The sequence below is a fragment of the Rattus norvegicus genome, chromosome 2, assembly GCF_036323735.1.
Source record: "Rattus norvegicus strain BN/NHsdMcwi chromosome 2, GRCr8, whole genome shotgun sequence".
Classification (NCBI taxonomy): Eukaryota; Metazoa; Chordata; class Mammalia; order Rodentia; family Muridae; genus Rattus; species Rattus norvegicus.
Genome location: NC_086020.1, coordinates 214,385,208 through 214,405,646, shown reverse-complemented (window position 1 = coordinate 214,405,646; position 20,439 = coordinate 214,385,208). Strand labels below are relative to the sequence as shown.

Genomic DNA, 20,439 nt, shown 5'->3' with positions numbered 1-20,439 from the left:
GCTCTGCTTGCTCCCATCTCAACTGACCAGCTCTGCAGAGGCAGCGAGACGGACTGGATACACACCATATTCTCACTATATATTTCTTAACGATAGGATTAACAGGTCGAGCCTGAAAGAAACCTGAAAGACTCTATTATGAAATACTTCTACTGTGCTTTGCTTAAAGTGTAAATATTCTTAAGGTTTATTCTATAAAAATATAAGAATATATTGCTAATATATTTTATTAATTTAAGAATTCCATGCAATATATTTTAATTTTCATCTCCCCTCTCCTCCCCTTAACTCCATCCATACACACCCTACATCAGCATCCCTCTCCCAACTACATGACTTTTTCCTTTTCCTCCACATTTAATCATCATCATCATCATCATCATCATCGTCGTCGTCGTCGTCGTCGTCATTAATTTCTTTGGTCATTTCACCCCCTCCCCCATCTCCTCCCCAGATAAAACTCAGTTCCACAGACCATCTGCATTTCCATCTGCTGTTACACTCTATTCCATGACAATTTTAAAAGTGAGGGAAAGGTTCCTTCTTCCTTTCAGCACCCCTTGCAATAAAGAGTTGGCAGAAAGACATCAACCCCTGCTTTATGTAGTGTATCAACCATATGTAGGGATGTGTTAAACATTCTGGTTTAGAGGCCAAAGGACTCTGAAGTTTGGAGCTTTCTTCCCCGGAGTCTCTTACTTGCCTTCACTGTTCACCTGCTGGGCCAGTTTTCTATACTTCTAGTATGGCCAGTTTTGTGGAGTTTTAGTTCAACAATTGAGAGACACTAGCTTTAAGTATTTAACATTCAACTTAACCTTAAAGAAAGCTGAGTGCTTTTAGTTTGCAGTTAGAAATTCAAGTCCACTTTCTGCTTTCTGCTTCAAGTATCTCTTTGAAAAAAGAAAGCTTTTCTTTTCTAAACGATTTTCTATTTCAAGTTGGCTTATCTTTGTGTCTTTTTATAGGGCATGTGGCAAGGCATTGTGTTTCAGGAAAAAAAAGAAGTAACGTAGTCTATAAAGACATAATTTCTTTTTCGTGTAGAGTGGTCCTTGACCTGCATGCTGTGTGTTTGTCCCCTCTGCATCCTGCACAGCAGACAGCGTTTTTATTCATCTCCATTGCTGGAAAAGGCAATGTGAGCTTGAGAGATGGACAATCAAAGAAACATACTATGTACAAAGAACTGTGGGTCGCTGTGCACCTGGGATGTAGCTCGCTAAAATTATCCATTATGTGATTCTCTTACTGGTCCAGCAAGTAGCAGGGTAAGACAGCTGTAATCTGTGAAATCAGTTTCGGGTCCAGCAGGGCTGCTCTGGCTGTCGCCTTGCTGACATAGATAATGTACTTCCAGGGTGTCTCTTTGCACGTTTTCTTGTCAGTCATCGATTGGCCTGACACACCTTTTAGAAACCTGCAGGGCACTTGTTGTAGGATATTTAGATAATACATCTTATTGTCCTTGTCTGTCATCACCCCGTGTGCCCTTCTGGGTTGTTTATCTGGATCCTGTTCTAACAATCCCTTCCTCCCATCAGGGTCTCTGTGACACAATGGGGGCTTCTTGGTGCTTTGGAAATGTGGCCTGACTGTGAGAAGAAATGCATTGCAGTCATTGACAGAACTGCCTATTTCCCTTGTATACTTTAGCAGTGTTTATCGTTAACTACTAATAGTAGTGAAGGTTATCTGTTTTGGTACCAAAAAAATATTATCGTTGGACCACACCAACACTTTGTGGATATACTCTATAATCGTGATACGCAGGACTATGCTAAGCAGTCTCTATACCGATCATCTTCAATAGAGCTTACTCATATATCAAAGGTACTTTTCAAAATGAATGGCCAAAAAAAAAAAAAGAAACAACAACAACAATAACAAAAAAACCCTCAATAGTTAGGGTATTTTTTTCCACAGTGACTGAAGAAAATGTTCCAGAATTTCTAAATTTCACACAGAACCACCAAATAATATACGATGTTTTAAGTGACTTTCTACTGTCATGGTTTCTAAAGACACTGAACATTTGTTTTTTGTTGCTGCTGTTGTCTTGTTTTATCTGATCATCTTGGTGAGTTTGAAATTAACGGGATAAGCCTAAAACAATGTAAATAGGAATTATCCAATCTGACCACCCTGGTACCTCTGTTCAACATAAGCTTAGCCCCCTCTGAAAGGGCTGCTGTGGCGATAGTCTGTAAGCTGTGCTGTAGAAACTGACTAGTCATCTGAAAGAAAAGAAGAGTAACAAACCGTGCCTGACACAGATGATGCTACTTCATGTAAGCCAAAGTCAAGCATATCAACTTTTAATTTGCCATATATTCACTCAGAATCATCAGTGGTCAGTAGATGTTTCAAAATGCTAATCCAGTAGCTCACTCTTGTCAGGGACCTACTTTTTCAGATTAATGAATCCAGATTGTGTCAAATGAATATTTAATACTTACGCACTTTGAAAATGTCAGTAGCGGGCACTGACAATGTGAAGCCCAGGGACTGACATAGTCTGTGTTTATCTTTGGTTTTGATGTGTTTCCTGGCTGAGGCTTGGGTAAGTCACAAGGGAATTTTGAACCCTCTTGACAATTTGAAAAAAATCTTCTCATATCATTTTAATTACAGTCAAGTTAATATTGGCCAGGAAGTCCTTCCCAAATCACTGTTGATAACCTAAGTAAAATTTGCCGTGTTAAAACTGCCAAAAAGTAGTTGTGATAGAAGATGTAATCTATTGGTTTTCTGGATATCTATAAGAGAGCATGCTAAGGGCTAGCAAGAAAACAGAAAGCCCTCTCTGGTTATGATACATTCCTAAATGTTTATATAGTATACAAACCCACATTTATTTACCAGTACCTTATATGTAGATGCCATTTATACATAGCACCACAAGGACACTATGTGATTGGTGTTGTTAGCTCCTCTCTTCTTATTGAAAATAGACTTTGGGGGGGGGGGGTGCTGGAGACATGGCTCAGTGGTTAAGAGCACTGACTGCTCTTCCAGAGGTTCTGAGTTCAAATCCCAGCAAACACATTGTGGCTCCCAACCATCTGTAATCAGATCTAATGCCCTCTTCTGGTGTGTGTGAAGACAGCTATGGTGTACTCATATAATAAATAAATCTTTAAAAAGAAAGAAAGAAAGAAAGGAAGAAAGGAAGGAAGGAAGGAAGGAAGGAAGGAAGGAAGGAAGGAAGGAAGGAAGAAAGACAAAATAGACTTTTTTCATTAGAGTTTCCCTTTCCCTATCTCCTCCTGGTTCCTGCCCAACTTCCCACCCACCTAAATACACACCCTTTCCTGTTCTCTTGTTAGAAAACAGGCATCTAAAAATGAAAAAATGAATATTATGATAATAGTAGAAAATAAAAACCTGAAGAGGACCGAGTAAGCAAATGATCAGAAGGAAAAAAAAAAGACAAGGATTAAAAAAAAATACAAGAAACATATAACTAGACACAGAGGCACTAACATTCATACACAGAGAAATCCTACAAAGCCACAAAGATACAAAATCAACGTGTCAGTTAATGTTTTACTGCTGTGAACAGACACCATGACCAAAGCAACTCTTACAAGGACAACATTTAATTGGGGCTGGCTTACAGGTTCAGAGGTTCAGTCCATTATCACCAAGGAGGGAACATGGCAGCATCCAGGCAGGCATGGTGTGGGAAGAGCTGAGAGTTCTGCATCTTCATCTGAAGGCTACTAGGGGAAGATTGACTTCCAGGCAATTAGGATAGGGTCTTAAAGCCCACACCTACAGTGACACACCTACTCCAACAAGGCCACACCACTAAATAGTGCCACTCCCTTGGCCAAGCATATTCAAACCATGACAATCAGAAACCATAATATACAAGCAAAAGACATGCACATTATTTTTTTTTTAATTCCAAGACAAAGTACCATGAAACAAACTCAAAAAGTACCACGGAATTCCTTCTTGTGTTGATCACAGGCCTGCCCTTAAGTGTGCTTTGAAAACTCAGTGAGGCTCCATGGGAGAAAACAATTTTTTCTTTGTGAGCAGTTATCAACTGGAGATGGCTTCTAGGCTACAGATGTGGGCTTGTGTCCTCTTCTCCTCTCAGCATTTAGACTCCATCTGGCTAAGACCTGTGCAGGCCCCGTGCATGCTGCAGTCGTGTCTGTCGGTTCATACGTACATCAGTTCTATTGTGTCTGGAAGGCCTTCTCTCCTCAGCCCCTTTCATCGTCATTGGTATTTACAATTTTAGGGCTGAGTGTCTCACTCTCTTCACTTTTTTCAGTCCTGAATGTCTGCACTTGTTCTCATTTATTGCAGAAGGAATGCAGATGGTGCCTGTTTGATGATGGCTGACCAAGACGTTGATCTATGAGTATAAGAGAATATTATTAGGAGTCATTTCATTGCTACATTTCTCTAGCAGGAGAGTAGTGTTTGGTTTTTCACCAGGTCCCCAGCCTATCTACTCTCAGGTTCCTAACCTCACAAGCAGTGATAGGCATTTGTTCCATCTCGTGGAAAGGTCCTTGAATCCAATTAGATGGTGGTTGGTTACTCCCACAACTTTTATTCCATTATTGTTTATCTTGCAGTCAGATCACCATTGTGGATTGGAGAGTTTGTAGCTCGGTTGGTGTTTTACCTTTCTCCTCCAGTGACATCATGCAGAGTAACTTCTAGAACCATGGACACTAGCCAGTAGGGTTGAAGGCTCTAGGAAGGCACCAGCTCAACTTCTCTGTGTTCGATGAGTCACGTAGGTGTTGTCTTCAGTGTTGTGAAGAACACGCAATAGCTTTGACAACTGGCTGGGTTATTTGGAGGTTCTCATGGGGCCTCTTTGGCTAACAACCTGAATAGATGTAACCCATTATTAGTACTGGAATTCATTTGGTGTTGAAAGATGTCTTATTGGAGTTTTGCCTCCCCCATTTTTTTTTTTTTTTTGCTGATTCTATTTCTAGTTCTTCTGTAGTATGCTTCAATACAACTCCTCAAATGGCTCTTAGTTTTAACTGTCCTCCCATATTTCTCCCTTACCCCTTTCTTTCTTCCCCATACCTATGTGATCTTCCCTTTCCAGTCTACCCTCTTTTCTAGCCATAACTATTTATCCTATATCTATATCTATATCTATATCTATATCTATATCTATATCTATATCTATATCTATATCTATATCTATATCTATCTATATCTATTCCTTTACTAGGGAGATCTTCCCTCCCACCCAGTCCCTTACTCTATACCTAACCTCTGTGGTATATGAATTGTAGCCTTCTTGTCAAAGACTTAACAGCTAACATCCACATATAAATGAATACATACCATATTTACCTTTGGAGGTCTGGGTTACATCACTCAGGATGATTTTTTTGTGTCTCCATCCATTTGCCTGTGAATGTAATTGTTTCATTTTTTTAACAACTAAGTATCACTTAATAAGTACTTTTATTAAGTATAACTGCACCACAACTTTTATCCATTCATCTTTTGATGAACATCTAAGCTATTTCTCATCTCTTACTATTATGAATGGGGCAGCAATGAGAAGGATTGAGCAAATGTCTCTATAGAAGCATGTGGAAGCCCTTTAGGAATATGTCCAAGAGTGGAATAGCTGGATTAGAGGTAGAGCTATTCCCAGCTTCCTGTGAAATTGCTACACCAATTGCCACAGTGTCTGTTCAATTTTGCATTCCTGCGTGCAGTGGATGAGTGTCCCTTTCACCCCACATCTCTTCCAGCATACCCTATTTGTTTTATTGATCTTGGCCATTCTGACTGGTGTAAGGTGAAATCTCAATATAGTTTTGATTTAGATTTTCCTAGTAACTAAGAACAGTGACCATTTCTTTAAGAGTTTTTCCGCCACTTGTGTTTCCTCTTTTGAGGACTCTCTGTTTAGATCTGTACACCATTAGTTCCATGGTTTTATGTTAAAAAACCAAAGCACACAGAAGACAAGTCAAAAGTTCCCAAGTAAGTGAGTGGGGAAGGCAGGATTGAAACTATCTTTGGAATGTTACACTTCCCATCTTTGAGCTCTTCCCATTTTAGCACAAGATGTTAGAATCAGAGAAAAACCAATGCTGTGTCTCTTTTCTAGTGGGAAATGACCTCCACAAGAAATACTGACTGTAACAACTGGGATCTGGGTCAGCAAGATGGCTCAGTGGGTAGAGCCCTTGCCTCAAAGCCTGACAACCTGAGTTTGATCCCCAGATCCCTCATGGTGGAAAGAAATGGTTGACTGCCACATAGGTGGCACAAATGTGCTATAGCATGCATGTGCACACAATGCAAATATATATATATGTATAGATTATATACAATGCAAAAAAATTATTTTTGATGTGGAACCTTAAAATGAGTTTTTGTATTTTACTAATTCTCTGAGTCTTTCACATCACATTTTTGATGATATTCACCCCTCTTCTTCCCACTTCTCCCATGTCTGCCTTCCCCTCCTGACCCACTGTAGTGTGAGCTAGCTTGCTTGCTTGCTTGCTTGCTTGCTTGCTTGCTTGCTTGCTTGCTTGCTTGCTTGCTTTCATTTTCATCAGGTCCAGTTTGTGTTCCTCTACTACTCCTGGGGATTTTGCCTGCTTCAGAATGTAGCCAAGAGATTTTAAATTGTCACCGTCCACATAAATGTATAACCAGATACATATACAAATTAAAGTCACATTGAGATACTACTCAATGCCAAAAATGGATATACTTCTTCAAAAAACAAACCAAATGGCCATGAACCCAAAATATAATGCCAGATGTTGGCAAGAATTAGGAGAATTTCTACATTTGTATATTGGCATAATGCACAAGCCCTTTGGCAAGTAGTATTGTGGTTTTTTGAAAAACACAATCTCACCAACAGCACAGCTTCTCTTGCAGGAACCTATCTCAAAATAAGTTAAAGCCCAAGTCAATTAAAACCTTGTAAGGGAACATTCAGAGAAGCATTATTCATTGTCCATAAAACTAAGCAGCAATCCAAATGCCTGTTAACCTGGTACATGGATTAACTTGGCACATCCGTGCCAAGAAATAAAAAGGAGATGTCAGTAAATAACGAAGACTTGGATGTGTAACACACCCATAAGTTAAGCACTTGGAAGCTGAGGCAAGAGGACTGGTGTGAGTTTAAGGCTAGCCTGATCTATATTGTATGTATCCATTTATTTTAGTCTACATAGCAAGAACCTGTCTGAATAATGATGGTGGTGGTGGTGGTGGTGGTGGTGGTGGTGGTGGTGGTGGTGGTGGTGGTGGTGATGATGATGATGATGATGATATTGAAATCAAGGGTTGTGGTTGAAATCAATGACTAGGTTTGGGTTTGTTTTTTTGTAAAGTGATAGAAATGTTGTAAAGCTGTGAAATTTTTACTCTCATTGGATTGTACACATAATAACATGCAAGTATTATGGCATTTAAATTAAACCTCGAAAAGAAATATAATTGTCCTGAATTCATAACATAAATTAAGCTGTTTTGAATTTTAAAAATGCATCTGCTTTAGTGTCCCATGAAAATGAAAATGCAAGTTGAAGGCATTTCAGACAAACTTTCTAAATGTCCTCTAAATGTTCTCTGGTATCCATTCTTCAAAGGGAAATGGTGTTTTCACTAGTACTGAAATGTTAAAGACTGTCATTCTCCTTGGAGAATCTTTCTTCCTCTAGCCCAAGTTGACTTTATTATTTCTACATGTCCCCAGGTGTTTTTCTTCAGAAGCTTACAAGCATTTTTATCCTCTCTAACTTTACCCTTTAATTCAAGTTTATTAATAACCATCATATACGTGACTCTGGGGACACAATGATGGAATATTTTTAACTCCATTGTGGGGAAGCCACAAGGTCAGACACTAAACAGTGTATTACACTTCTTTCAAGGGCTCATTTCCTGATATCCTTGGAAGCAGGGACCCAGATGTAAAATGGGTACCAGTACCAACATTAGAAAGGCTGTTTTCCTTCCATGTACCCTCAGACAGGGTAGCACTGATGTGATTCTAGGCAGAAAGACCATTACTGATTTTTTGAATAGATGTCAAGCTTTGTCACTTAGGCTCTGAAATGATATTAGGTCCTCAGCCATACAGTGACCTTCATAGACCTTCATCTTCTCTTTGTGATTGTTTTCTGTAAGCAATCAAACCCGATGATTCCTCAGGCCACCTGAAGAACAGACACGCTGGCTTGCCCTCATTCACTGTACTCACAGTGCTAACTTACACATACACATACTGCCCTAGGTGCTGGTCACAGAGAGAGGGGAGGGGGAGGGGAGGGAGAGGGAGAAGGAGGAGAGGGAGAGACAGACAGAGACAGAGAGACAGAGACACACAGAGAGAGAGAGAGAGAGACAGAGAGAGAGAGAGAGAGATTTGTCCCTCAGTAAATCCCTGTACGATGCCTCCTCTAAAATACCTGAGCAACTTTCCCTTCTTTTCCAATTTATTATTGCGTTGTACCTAGTGTATGTGTGTAAGAGCACATGCCGTGGGGTCAGAAGACGGTCATGTCAGAATGCAACTTTGAGAAGTCTGTTCTCTCCTCCCACCTTTACATGGGCTCTGGGCACAGAACTCAGGTCCCGAGGCTTGTGCCTCTACCTGCTGCACCATCTTGGGACCCTTATTTTACTTTCAAGATTGTCCCATGTTCTTGCACCCTTGTCCTGGAGTGTTCCTTTCATCAACCACTGGGCAGGGGCGCTGCTTCCTTTTTTGTTGTTGCTGTTATGAACAAAGCTACTATGAACATTTATGCAGAGGTTTGCATGGACACGTGATTTAGATTTACTGGATAAACACCTTCAAGTAAATCACCAGAAGAGGGCATCAGATCCCATTACAGACGGTTGTGAGCCACCATGTGGTTGCTGGGAATTGAACTCGGGACCTCTGGAAGAACGGTCCGTGCTCTTAACATCTGAGCCATCTCTCCAGCCCTATGCTACCTTTCTACCCCTCCTTCATCCTCAAGGTGTCCCTGTGTTCCCAAATTCATCATCTCTTACTTATTGTTGTTATCCATATTATACAATGCATGCACACACACACACACACACACACACGCACGCACACACACATACACACACACAGATGTAAAATGTACCAAGTCCATTTAGCATTGCTTGTACTATATGAGTCCATTGAAATTCTACAACTTATGTGGGAACTTGTCCCAAGAGGAAAGAGGACAAGTCTTAGTAGTCACCAGTTGTATGTAGCTCTTCATCTGGTGATAGGACATTGTGAAATTCCCCCTGTCCATGTTGGTGTATCAACTGTTATTGTATGATCAAATCTTCAGGCAACCATATTATTGAGGATTAATGGGGATTTTTCTTGGTCATGTCTATGGGACACTATCAAGCAACAGACATCCTAGTCTTCATACTGCCTTTCTGCCCTTTTCTCCATGATGTTCCCTGAGCCTTAGGTATGTGAGTTGTGTCCCAGATGTGGTCCCCAGCTTTGGCACCCCAGGAACATTTATTCTCTGAGTTTTTATCAGTTGTGGATTTCTGTAATAGGGCCCATCTAATGAAAAATGGGTTTCCTTTGATGATGGATAAAAATTTCACTTATCTGTAGATATGCAGCTCTTTAGAATACAGTTAGAAATGACTTCGGTTTAGGCAAATGGCATTAGTGAGTTCTTCTCTAGGGCCTGTGACCTCTCTATCCAAGGACACGTTGACTAGGCTTACAGTACTGGACATTAATGTGCTCCACTGAGTGGGCTTTATGTCCTATTAGACAGTCATTGGTTACCCTCTAGATAAAAGGGCCGTTCCTGCATCGTTATGGCTACACTGTTGGGCCCGTCACTGTTGTGGTTCACAGGCTTTATAGATGGGTAGGACGACCATTTGCTCCTCTCAGAAGCTTGCATAGCACCTTCTACTACAATGAGAGCCGCTCCTCAGGGAGGAAGCTTCCAGGTCAGTTCCAGCTTGATTCCTTCAAGTGAACAGTTTCTTCAGTAATAGGATCTGACCTCACTGAGAGCAGTGACAATGGAACATACTGTTGTGAGAGAATCTTGTATTCCCCTGTATGCTACACACACACACACACACACACACACACACACACACACACACACACACACAGTAACAGGGTATGATCTCACTAAGGACCATGACAACAGCACATGCTGTTTTGAGAAAGTCTTGTATTCCCCCAACCAGCAATTCAAAGGGATGTCTCCCATGAGAAGCACTTGGATTTGGTTTGATGCTGCATGGCTACTGGGGAAGCATCATCACCCCATGTAACATAACTCCATTAAAAATAGACATATGCGATGGTGGCATATGCCTTTAATCCCAGCACTCTCAAGGCAGAAACAGGTGGATCTCTGAGTTCGAGGCCACCCTGGTCTACAGAGTGAGTTCCAGGACAGTCAGGCTACACAGGGAAGCCCTATCTTGAAAAAAAATATGTATGTGTGTGTACAGCACACACACACACACACACACACACACACACACACACACACACAGACATAAAATGTACCAAGTCATATGTTATTTCACCTATGGTTTTTCTCACACATGTGAATGTTATTTATCCCTCCTTTCTCATTGCTTTGCCTTTCCTCCCCATCCACACTTAAAGTCCCCTCCATTTTTCCATTAGCTCTTCATCTTTCATACTCTAAATATGTTCCTTTTCCAATAAACATTTTACAAATATTTTCCCTAGTCTCTAGTTTTATATTTTTTCCCAAAGTCTCTTCAGAAAAACAAAGTTGCAATTTTAACACATATGAAATTATCATTTTTTAATTTAGCTTGGAAAATGTTTGCCTAGCCTAAGTGTATGAAGGTATGAACATGGGTTGGTTGATAGACTGCTTGCTTGACCTTCAGGAAGCCCTGGGTGTGACCCAGGGCTCTCTAATGCACAGCTGCAGTCCAGCACTGCTGACTCGAGAGGTAGAAGCGGGAGACTCCCAGATCCTCTTTGGATACCTAGTAAGTTTGAGGCCAACTTGTGATCCAAAAAGATCCATTCTCAAAAGAAAAAGGGTTTAAGATGTTTTAAATTCTTTCTTCCAGAATTTTTTTGCAGTTCTAACTTAGAGGTTTAAGTCAGTGATCCATTTCGTGGTCGATTTTTCACCAGTGTGATGTTACTGTCAGTCTTTCACGTAAATCCACATTCTGTCTAGTACAGTTTGCTTTAGTCCCTTCACTGAATTGGAGGCTTCCTATTTGTTGAAGTCATTGACCTTGGACATAGAGGGCTCTTTGTGCATCCTTCATTTTGGTCCATTGGTCCTTCACTGTGAGCATGGTGGAAGCCTCTTTGTGCATCTTTCATTCTGTCCACTGGTCCATCACTGCGCATACGGTGGAGGTCTCTGTTTTGTCTCATTGGTCTCTTTGTGCGTCCTTCACCTTGCTCGGCTGCTCCATTGTTGTGACTGTGAGCGGCACTGATGACGCAGCGCTCAGGAGGCATTGAAGCTACACAGTATGAGGTCTCCACCTCGGCTCTTTGTTTCAAACTTCTTGTTTTAGTTCACGTAGGTCCTTTATTATTTTTATATATATTTGAAAGTCATTTTCCATTTTTACAAAAAAAAACAAACAAACAGCAAAGTCTGGTCGGATTCTAATTGGAATCATATGAATCTGTGTGGAACACTGGAGCCAGCTGATTTTAAGTATTAGTCTTGTCTGTGGATATAGGAGAGCACCCATTTGGTTAGGCCTTCTGCTTTCTTAGAATTTCTATTGCTGCGACAAAATGCCATGACCAGAAAACAAGCGGAAGAGGAAAGGGTTTGTTCAGCTTATACCACATTTTTGTTCATCACCAAAGGAAGTCAGGACAGGAGCTCAAACAGGGTAGGATCCTGGGGGCAGGAGCTGATGCAGAAGCCATGGAGGGGTGCCACCTACTGGCTTGCTTACTTCTCATGGCTTGCTCAGCTTGTTTTCTCATATAACCAAGGACCACCAGCCCAGGGATGGTACCACTCACAATGGACTGGACCCTCCCCAACTGATCACTGATTGAGAAAATGCCTTACAGTTGGATCTTATGTAGACATTTTCTCAACTGAGGCTCCTTCCTCTCTGATGACTCTAACTTGTTTCAAGATGACACCCGAAACTAGCCAGTACACTGTCTCCGCTCTTATATTTTTCAATGGTGAAGATCTTACACCTGGTTTTTGTTCATTTTATTCTTAAGTGCTTCAACATTCTAATTTAAATGTTTTGATTTAAATTTTATTATAACTTAAACATAATTTTCATTTAATTTTTTTAAATTAATCATAAGATGATGTTAAAGTCTTGAAAGTAGACTTCTGAGTAGTGCATACTGAGTGCCAAAGGAAACGTCACCCTATATAATGCCTTCTAGTGGAGAAGCATCCAAAGCAGTCAAATCACTGAATAACAGGGGAAGGGATGACCCCTGCTGTTACTTCCACAGTGACAGCTTTCATGTAAGCATGGGAATCACTGTGTTACCTACAACAAATAACTCAAGACCCATGTGAAATATTGGGCCTTGGGCTGGAGAGATGGCTCAGCGGTTAAGAGCACTGACTGCTCTTCCAGAGGTCCTGAGTTCAAATCCCAGCAACCACATGGTGGCTCACAGCCATCTGTAATGATGATCTGATGCCCTCTTCTGGTGTGTCTGAAGACAGCTACAGTGTACTCATATACATAAAATAAATAAATTTAAAAAAAAAGAAAAGAAATATTGGGCCTTGAACAGAATCTGGAAGCCTAGAATTGAACTCAGCAAAATACTGGGGGAACGTGTAAGTCCACAGAAACTAGGCCTTGACAAACATTTTTCTTTATTGTTTCTCTCTCTCTCTCTCTCTCTCTCTCTCTCTCTCTCTCTCTCTCTCTCTCTCATGTGTGTGTATGTGTGTGTGTGTGTAGGTGTGTGTGTGTATGTGTGTGTGTGTAGGTGTGTGTGTGTGTAGGTGTGTGTGTAGGTGTGTGTGTGTGTGTGTAGGTATGTGTGTGTGTAGGTGTGTGTGTGGTGTGTGTGTAGGTGTGTGTGTGTAGGTATGTGTGTGTAGGTGTGTGTGTGGTGTGTGTGTAGGTGTGTGTGTGTGTGTAGGTGTGTGTGTGTGTGTGTGTGTGTGTGTGTGTGTGTAGGTGTGGGGGGGTGATGAGACTGGTTTTGACCTCATATACATCATCCTGGCTCTGCCTCCTGAGTGGTGGGACTAAGGGCGTCTACGACCACACCCAGCCCCATTATCTATCGTATATTTAGTGAGTATTCACAAAACAAATCACTGTGCCATTGCTTCCTAAAGAGCTAAAACACAGGCCCAAACGAGAGCACATGTGGACAAACTAGTAAGAGGAGATGTAAATTCAGCATATTGTTATCATCGTTTTTTTAATTGCAGAAAATAAATCTATTTATAGGCAGTTTTGCTTCAGTGCTAACCTCATACCAAAATTAAAAAGCTCACTAAATAGAACTTCAGTGGGTTGTAGCTAAAGAAATCAAATTTTAATTCTAAGGTACGAAAGGCTTGTTTGACTTTGGGAGTTGGGGGGAGACTTGCTGCTAAGAAACAAATTTCTATTAATAGGAAATCTTCTGGAAATTGTTCTATTAAGAACCTGGCAAAGTCACAAATGTGACAGATGGGATGAAAATTAGGAAGTGTATGCGAGAAGACTTAATGTAAGAGGTTGTATGAAAATCACCCCCATTTCCCTGGTTATAGATTGACAGCTGGTCATCGTAGCTTATAAACTGCTTGACTAATACTTTTTTTTTTAATTTGGTCCATTTTTTTCTATTTCTAGGTTTGATTCTCATAAAGGCTTCTGGTGTCAGTTGCTGGAAGAAGGGAAAACAAAATGTCTTGGGAAGAGTAAAGGAAGAAAATACCCACCAATGGACTCGGATGTAAGTGTGGAACTCGAAAATATAAAGCACGGCAATGATAAACAACAACAATAATAATAATAATAACAATATCACACACAATTTCTTAGGAAAGTGAGTGAGATCAAAATTCAGCTTTTATACGAGCTAGAAGTCAGAGGGTCCCCTCCTGCTTTCTTGTGCACTTTGTGTTACGGAGTTACTTCCTTCACAAGACTCGGGAGGCATTTTGTGGAGCAAGAGCCCTTAGCTGTGGCTCCTCATGAAGAAAGTGACACCACCACCTAACGAGCGTTACTGATCCAGCTGGAGGAGGGAGGGAGAAGAAGGAGAAGTGGGGAGAAAGGAAGACAGAAACTGGGTTAAAACTTACTACATTTTATAATATAAATGTATGGAAACTGTCAAACAATTAAAAATGGGATAAGATACAAAATACCGTATTTCAAAGAAAGACAATGGTATTAAAATAATATAAATTACTATAAATAAATAAATACATTCATAAGTAAATAAAGGAAATTAAGAGTGGGAAAAAGGACTAAACAGCTAAGGTTCCTGCCATCTATGCCATATATGGTGGAGAGGGAGAACCAACAGCTTCGAACTCTCCTCTGACATCCCCCTGTGCCATGGCATGTGTGCACACGCACACACACACACACGTACACACACACTAAAGGAAACGCAGTAAGACAGCAGCACCTTAATTAAAATTAAAAGTGTTTTTTGTGTGTTGGCATATCTAGGTTGGTTGTTGATTTTCCATTTACATAATTAATATCTGCGTTACAAGAATGAAAGACAGCAGAGTTTGTGACTATAAATCTGAAAGGCAGGTAACATGAAAAATGATAACCACAGAAGAATGGTAGCCGCTGTGCAGAAATCGCACTACTAAAAATGTCAGCAAGCCACGATAAGAAATATATCAACCAGAAACTGAAAAAACATTTTCTGTTCTCAATGTCAGATGATTCTGTGGAACATGGATAGCGATGTTAAATGCTGATATAATATACTAAGCTTTTAACTTTCAAATGTTAGTGGAACAAGATAATTAACACATCTCTCAATCGTCTAGCACACCAGCACATAACCTAGTCTTTGAGAAATGGACACATTCCTGGTGTTACCCAGTATTTTGTTTTGTCTGCTCAGAACAATGACATGGTGAGCTGCCATTTTCATAGTTTGTGTGCCCTGTATTTTCTTTTATGCTTATTTTGTATACACTAATATTTATTCATAGTACATTTAGAATATACATTTATTATAAGAATCTAACTTGATTATTATAGTTTTTTAGAGCTCAGAAACTTAAATATATGAGTTTTTAATAGTATTTAATATATTATGTTAACTGACAATCCCAAGGTGATCAAAATTTTTCAGTAATCCATATGTATTTGACAAATTTTTTTCCTTCAAGGTTTGGAGGACAATTCACTATGCTGGTCTGATAGCCAGGACCTCAGTGAGATCACAATTAAAGTGTGTTCAGAAGGCATAAGGAAGAGAGGGACCTATTGTTTTCATAAAGAAATTACATTTTAAGAAATCTATTCTGTTTGAGTGACTATCAAAATGTGAAAACAGAATAAACGTTGAGAGGTAATTTCTCTAGTGTTTCAATAAAAATATAAAACATTAATTTTTACATCAAACCTACTTCTGTATATAGTTATTAAGACTAAGCATATCACTAAGACACTAAGGATATCTTAGCCTTTATTTCACTCTGGTCTAACTCTGTATCTAGACAAAACTGAGATACTGTATAAAGTTAGCGCTAGTCTAGGTAAACAAGGAAAACAGGGCTGTAGATGTCAAAAAGGTTACTCTGTAAGCATATGCTAAGTTTAGTTAAAGGAATGAAGTCTGACACTTTGTAAATAGTCTCCAAACTGGAGGCTCCACAGAAGGGTGGAAACACAAGTCTGACTGACAGCAAGCTTTGCCACACAGTGGTCACCTCTTCCACTTCGGACTCCAGACAAAAAAAAGCAGAGTATCCCAGGGTGTGGCCAACACAGTCCACGAGCTTCATTCACATCTCGACCCGTATCTGGTACACAGGGTACTTATTTCAGCAGAATCCACATGCATGGAATATGTTTTAGTAAAATAAAATATGTGTTTCTCCCTCCTTCGCACTCAGAGCAGAGCGTTTCTGTCCAGCTACTACCGAGACCACAACGTGGAGCTCTCGAAGCTGCTGCACAGACTCGGGCAGCCTCTGCCCTCGTGGCTGAGACAGGAGCTGCAGAAAGTGAGATAGCGTGGAGAAAACAACAGGAAATCTATCCATCCGCGTACTGGCACAGACCTCATCCAGAGCTCACAGATGCTACCAAAAAGCTCTCAGACACATACCTCTGCACCACGGAAAACAAGCAAGGCTCTCCCACGTGCCGGCACAAGGATGACTGTGGAGGGTCCCGGCATAAAAAATATCGTTAAGAAGCTCCCAGGCCTGTGGCCTTCCTCTTAGATCTGATTCTTATAGAACAGCAACCAACATAAATTTTAAAACAAAACAAAAAACAGAAACATTGACACAGACCTGTACCATTTCATAGTAATATTTACAGTTCTGTATGTCAGCTGCAGTTGTATTTCTGTAGATTCCTGGAGCACTGTTCGACTGTAAAATGTTTTTTTTACTTGATTCTGTGAAGTATCCTATCACATCACAACGTAGAATTTCAAGTGTGGAAAAAAATGCTGTCAGCAAAGGCCATGATTGTGGGAGAGCAGGGACCGGGAGCCGCCTGTGGGCTTTGTCCTCCAAACAGAGTTAAGCAAAGGAGGTGGTTCTCCTTGTACATAGCCCAGTGACCTCTTGCTGATGTAGTTCTGTATTCTGAACTTGCGAGACAGTAAACAGAAACACATATTTACATCAAAATAGCATATGTTAATGGAAGAGTATTGACTAAATTCTCTGAGAGATATGGTGAGCAGATAGATACACCGGAGTACTCTTTGCTTTCTGCTGTAAGCTGCCGGTCTATTCTGGCCACGTCCAGTTGTACCGAAATGCGTGTGGAGCCTTCAGGAAGTGTTCTCTCTGAGTCACAGTGACCTTTAAATGTGCTGAGCAGGGGCTGGAGAAATGGCTCTGTGGTGGGGGGCACTGACTGTTCTTCCAGAGGACCCAGGTTCAAATCCCAGCACCCACATGGCAGCTCACGGCTGCCTCTAACTCCCAAGATCTGACATTCTCACACAGACAAACACTTAGGCAAAACTCCAATGCACCTGAAATAAAGGTTAAAAAAAATTTAAAGTCCTTGTAAATGTGCAGAGTGGCTACTGAACAAATTCTATTAACCGGAAACTAAGGACAGCTCCTTGAGGTGCTTAATTAAAGTACCCAGATTTAAATTATTGCAAAACTGTGTATTTCCAGGTAATCCCAAAGAAAATTGTGTAATGTACAGGCTTGTGTGATGATGGACTTATACACAAATTTTAATCTAATATTTAAAACGATGACTGTGTGTCAGGGTGGAGACAACGGAGCGAGCAGGTGAAGCCCGGTGTTTGAGAACCCCTCACACATAGTCCTCATCCTTGCCCAACAGCAGAGCGTCGTCCACCTTATGACCTATCTAGTAAGAATCACAGGGAGTACAGAGATGAGCATGGCTCTTGAAATATATTTCATTTAAACGGGACACATGGTGAGTCACGGATCCAAGACAAGAGTACAGTAGATCTCACTTTCCTGTGTTAATATAGACTTAATCTTGTTTTGTGATTGATCCATATGTAAATCTATGGAGAACGTTCCTCGCTGGGACTGCATACGGTCCTATAAACTATTCTACAAGGTATATTTAGAAAAACCATATGCACGAAAATCAACAGCCTGAATATTTCTGTCTGTTATTCCAGTGGCCTAGAACGGGCTATTCGTGTAGCTATTTGCCGGTTACAAAACAAGAGTGGAGTAGAGTTAAGTGCCCCACGGCCGCCCCACTCACTACTTTTTTCCCTTACATCTTTATTTCCACAATTATCGATTTCTCTATTTAAAGTTTTTCCATCTTTTATGAACTCGAAGAATACAGTGATTTTTTTTAAGCACTTACCAGAAAGAATCGTCTAAACAACCCAATTTTAAGGACCCTGACTGAGAGGCCAAATCAAAATACAGTGAAATGAGTCTTCCCGCTTACTGCTACCAAGCCCAGCAGGACCATCATCCCTCACATCCGTGTCCATTAATTTAAGAAAATTGGCTCAAGGGGGTCATGAGCCCCAGCAGCTCCAGCTGTTACAGCCTCACTGGTGACGGCGAGTCAGCTCAGGAAGCAAGCGGGGAAAATGAACTGACATATGTCTCCATGTTTGAACCTCTAGATAAATTGGCTACTGACATCCTTTCATGTAGGGAGACAGTGCCTGTGAAATAAATGGCAAAAAAAAAAAAGCACGTATAATGAATCAGAAAAGAGAGAGAGATGGTACCCAGACCTGCTCATTCCCAAGTACATGTCACATGCCGTGTAGAACAGCCGCCTTTGAAAGGGTTTTGGCCACTGGGCATGTCAAAGAGGCATGTCCAAATTCTGGAGGACACCCACATATTTCACACTGTGAGCTCCAGCTGACTATTGTGCTATCCTGAAAGCGACAGAAGTCCAGGGGGAAAGAATGGGAGAGAACACGATTTCAAACTAGCTTTGCATAGAATTCCCCTTTTCATGACTTAAACTACGGGGCTTCCTCAGGAAGAAATGAAACGGTTATTTCAATGTTTATAGCTATAATATTCTTGTCGTTCACATTGAATGAAAATTATTGGGAACATTTTTTTTCCTCTGGGTTTTTTAAAAGAAAAAAAAACCCTCTATATAATTCTAAAAGTGGCATGATACCTCATATGTATATCAATAAACTGGCAAGAAAATAGAGGTGTTGGGTGGTGATTTTAGGTAATAAGAGGGTATTTGTTTTGCTGGGGGTGAGGGTGGGAGTGGGTCATGGTCAAGAGTTCAAAGGCACACCATTGTGATTAAAAATGCAGAGGTAAATGAAAAACTTAGCAGGCAATGGGGAATTTCTGTTCTGGTTTTGCCTGCTACGGTTTTGTCTTCTAACAGGACAGAGGAGCAGCTTCTAGGACACTGGCGGGCCCTTTCTCTCCATAGAATTTCAAGAGGTGTGTTTGGTTCACAAAATCATCATCATTATCATCATCATCATCATCATCATCATCATCATCCCTGCAAAAGAACATAAAATGAAGACGGGTTAGATCTGTATCCTCATCCTCCACAAACTTTCTCTCCAAGACACTAGAGTTTCTCACAATCCCTCCCACCCCTGAGTTATTAGTACCTGGATTACAGAATGCTCTTCATTCCAAACGTGTCACCCATTCCGGGACCAGTCAGCGATGGGTAATGAACCCATCCATCAGTATTTGAGGTTTAAAATAGCAATAGTAGTGAGTTTCAGGAAGAGCAGCCCTGCAGCCTAGACACACTTACTTAAGCAATGACTCATTAGTGAATGAACACTGAACCAGTGATGACGACATGGATTTTCTTTTTAATTTCAGACTACACTTAGTACCTGAAGTATCTTCTGTCAATGCTAGCAACACTCTTCCCCCATCTTGTGTGTGTGTGTGTGTGTGTGTGTGTGTGTGTGTGTGTGTGTGTGTGTTCCTCTGATGAACCCTCCCTAATGGATATAGTAATGAAAGACATAATTAGAATATGCTAAGGGAACATATTTTTCACTTTTTGACACTGTTTATAATTCTTCCTTCTCTAAGAAATCTTTCTAAATAACTTGTTGGTGTGTAGCTGGTTCTGATTTTAATGATTCAACCATCTTTGTGTTTTTAACTCTTAGGGGTTAATCAACAAAAACTCATGGGTTTCTTCATTGCACCTCCAAATCATCAGGTAGCTACCTCAGACAGCCAGGAATCTGTGTAGGAAAATCACATACTCTGTGGTTGACAGTTCTCAAGAAACTATTTCTGTGCTGACTTCGATGTCCAGTGTTTTCACCGACTCTAGACCAAGGCTGGTTCAAGCCTGCACAGCTAGTCCATGAACTTGCCCTTCGGCAGTAAGGGCAAAGGAAAGTGTGGTCAATTTTATCTTAGCTGGCTAAACCAAATTACCTATTGTTTCTGTGTGTGTCTGGAGGCCTTTCTGGGAGAGAGGTTAGTACCTGAGTTAGGGAGTTCAGAAAGTAGACTGTCCTCCCCGTTGCTCCATTGTGGATGACCCTACTGAGAGCCTGAACAAAAGAAAGATGGGGAGCTCTTCTTCTTGCTCCCCTGGCTAACCTGTAACATCTCCTATCTTCCATCTAACCGGGATTTACACCAACACCCCCATGGTTCTCTGGCTTTACCATCAGAATGAATTACAGCAGGGTGTTCAGGTAGTACATGAAGGGACTTCTTAGCAGCTACAAACATCTGAGTAATCTTTTACCATGTATTGTAGTGATTAGAATGAGAAATGTCTCCCATAGGCTCTTGTACT

At 40.8% G+C, this 20,439-nt stretch overlaps 1 protein-coding gene across 3 annotated transcripts in view; it reads left to right on the top strand.

The window, feature by feature from the left end:
- Ndst3 (N-deacetylase and N-sulfotransferase 3) overlaps nucleotides 1–18,843 on the top strand; it is a 165,936-nt gene extending 147,093 nt beyond the window's left edge. For 2 of the 3 annotated variants that reach the window (XM_017590786.3, XM_006233268.4), the window contains exons 13-14: nucleotides 13,837–13,939; nucleotides 16,080–18,843. In XM_017590786.3, the coding sequence (XP_017446275.1) occupies nucleotides 13,837–13,939; nucleotides 16,080–16,199 (223 nt within the window). In that variant the 3' untranslated portion in view covers nucleotides 16,200–18,843. The remainder of the gene's footprint in view (nucleotides 1–13,836; nucleotides 13,940–16,079) is intronic. The other variant, NM_001191716.1, reaches the window with a different exon arrangement.
- The last annotated feature ends 1,596 nt before the right edge of the window (nucleotides 18,844–20,439 follow it).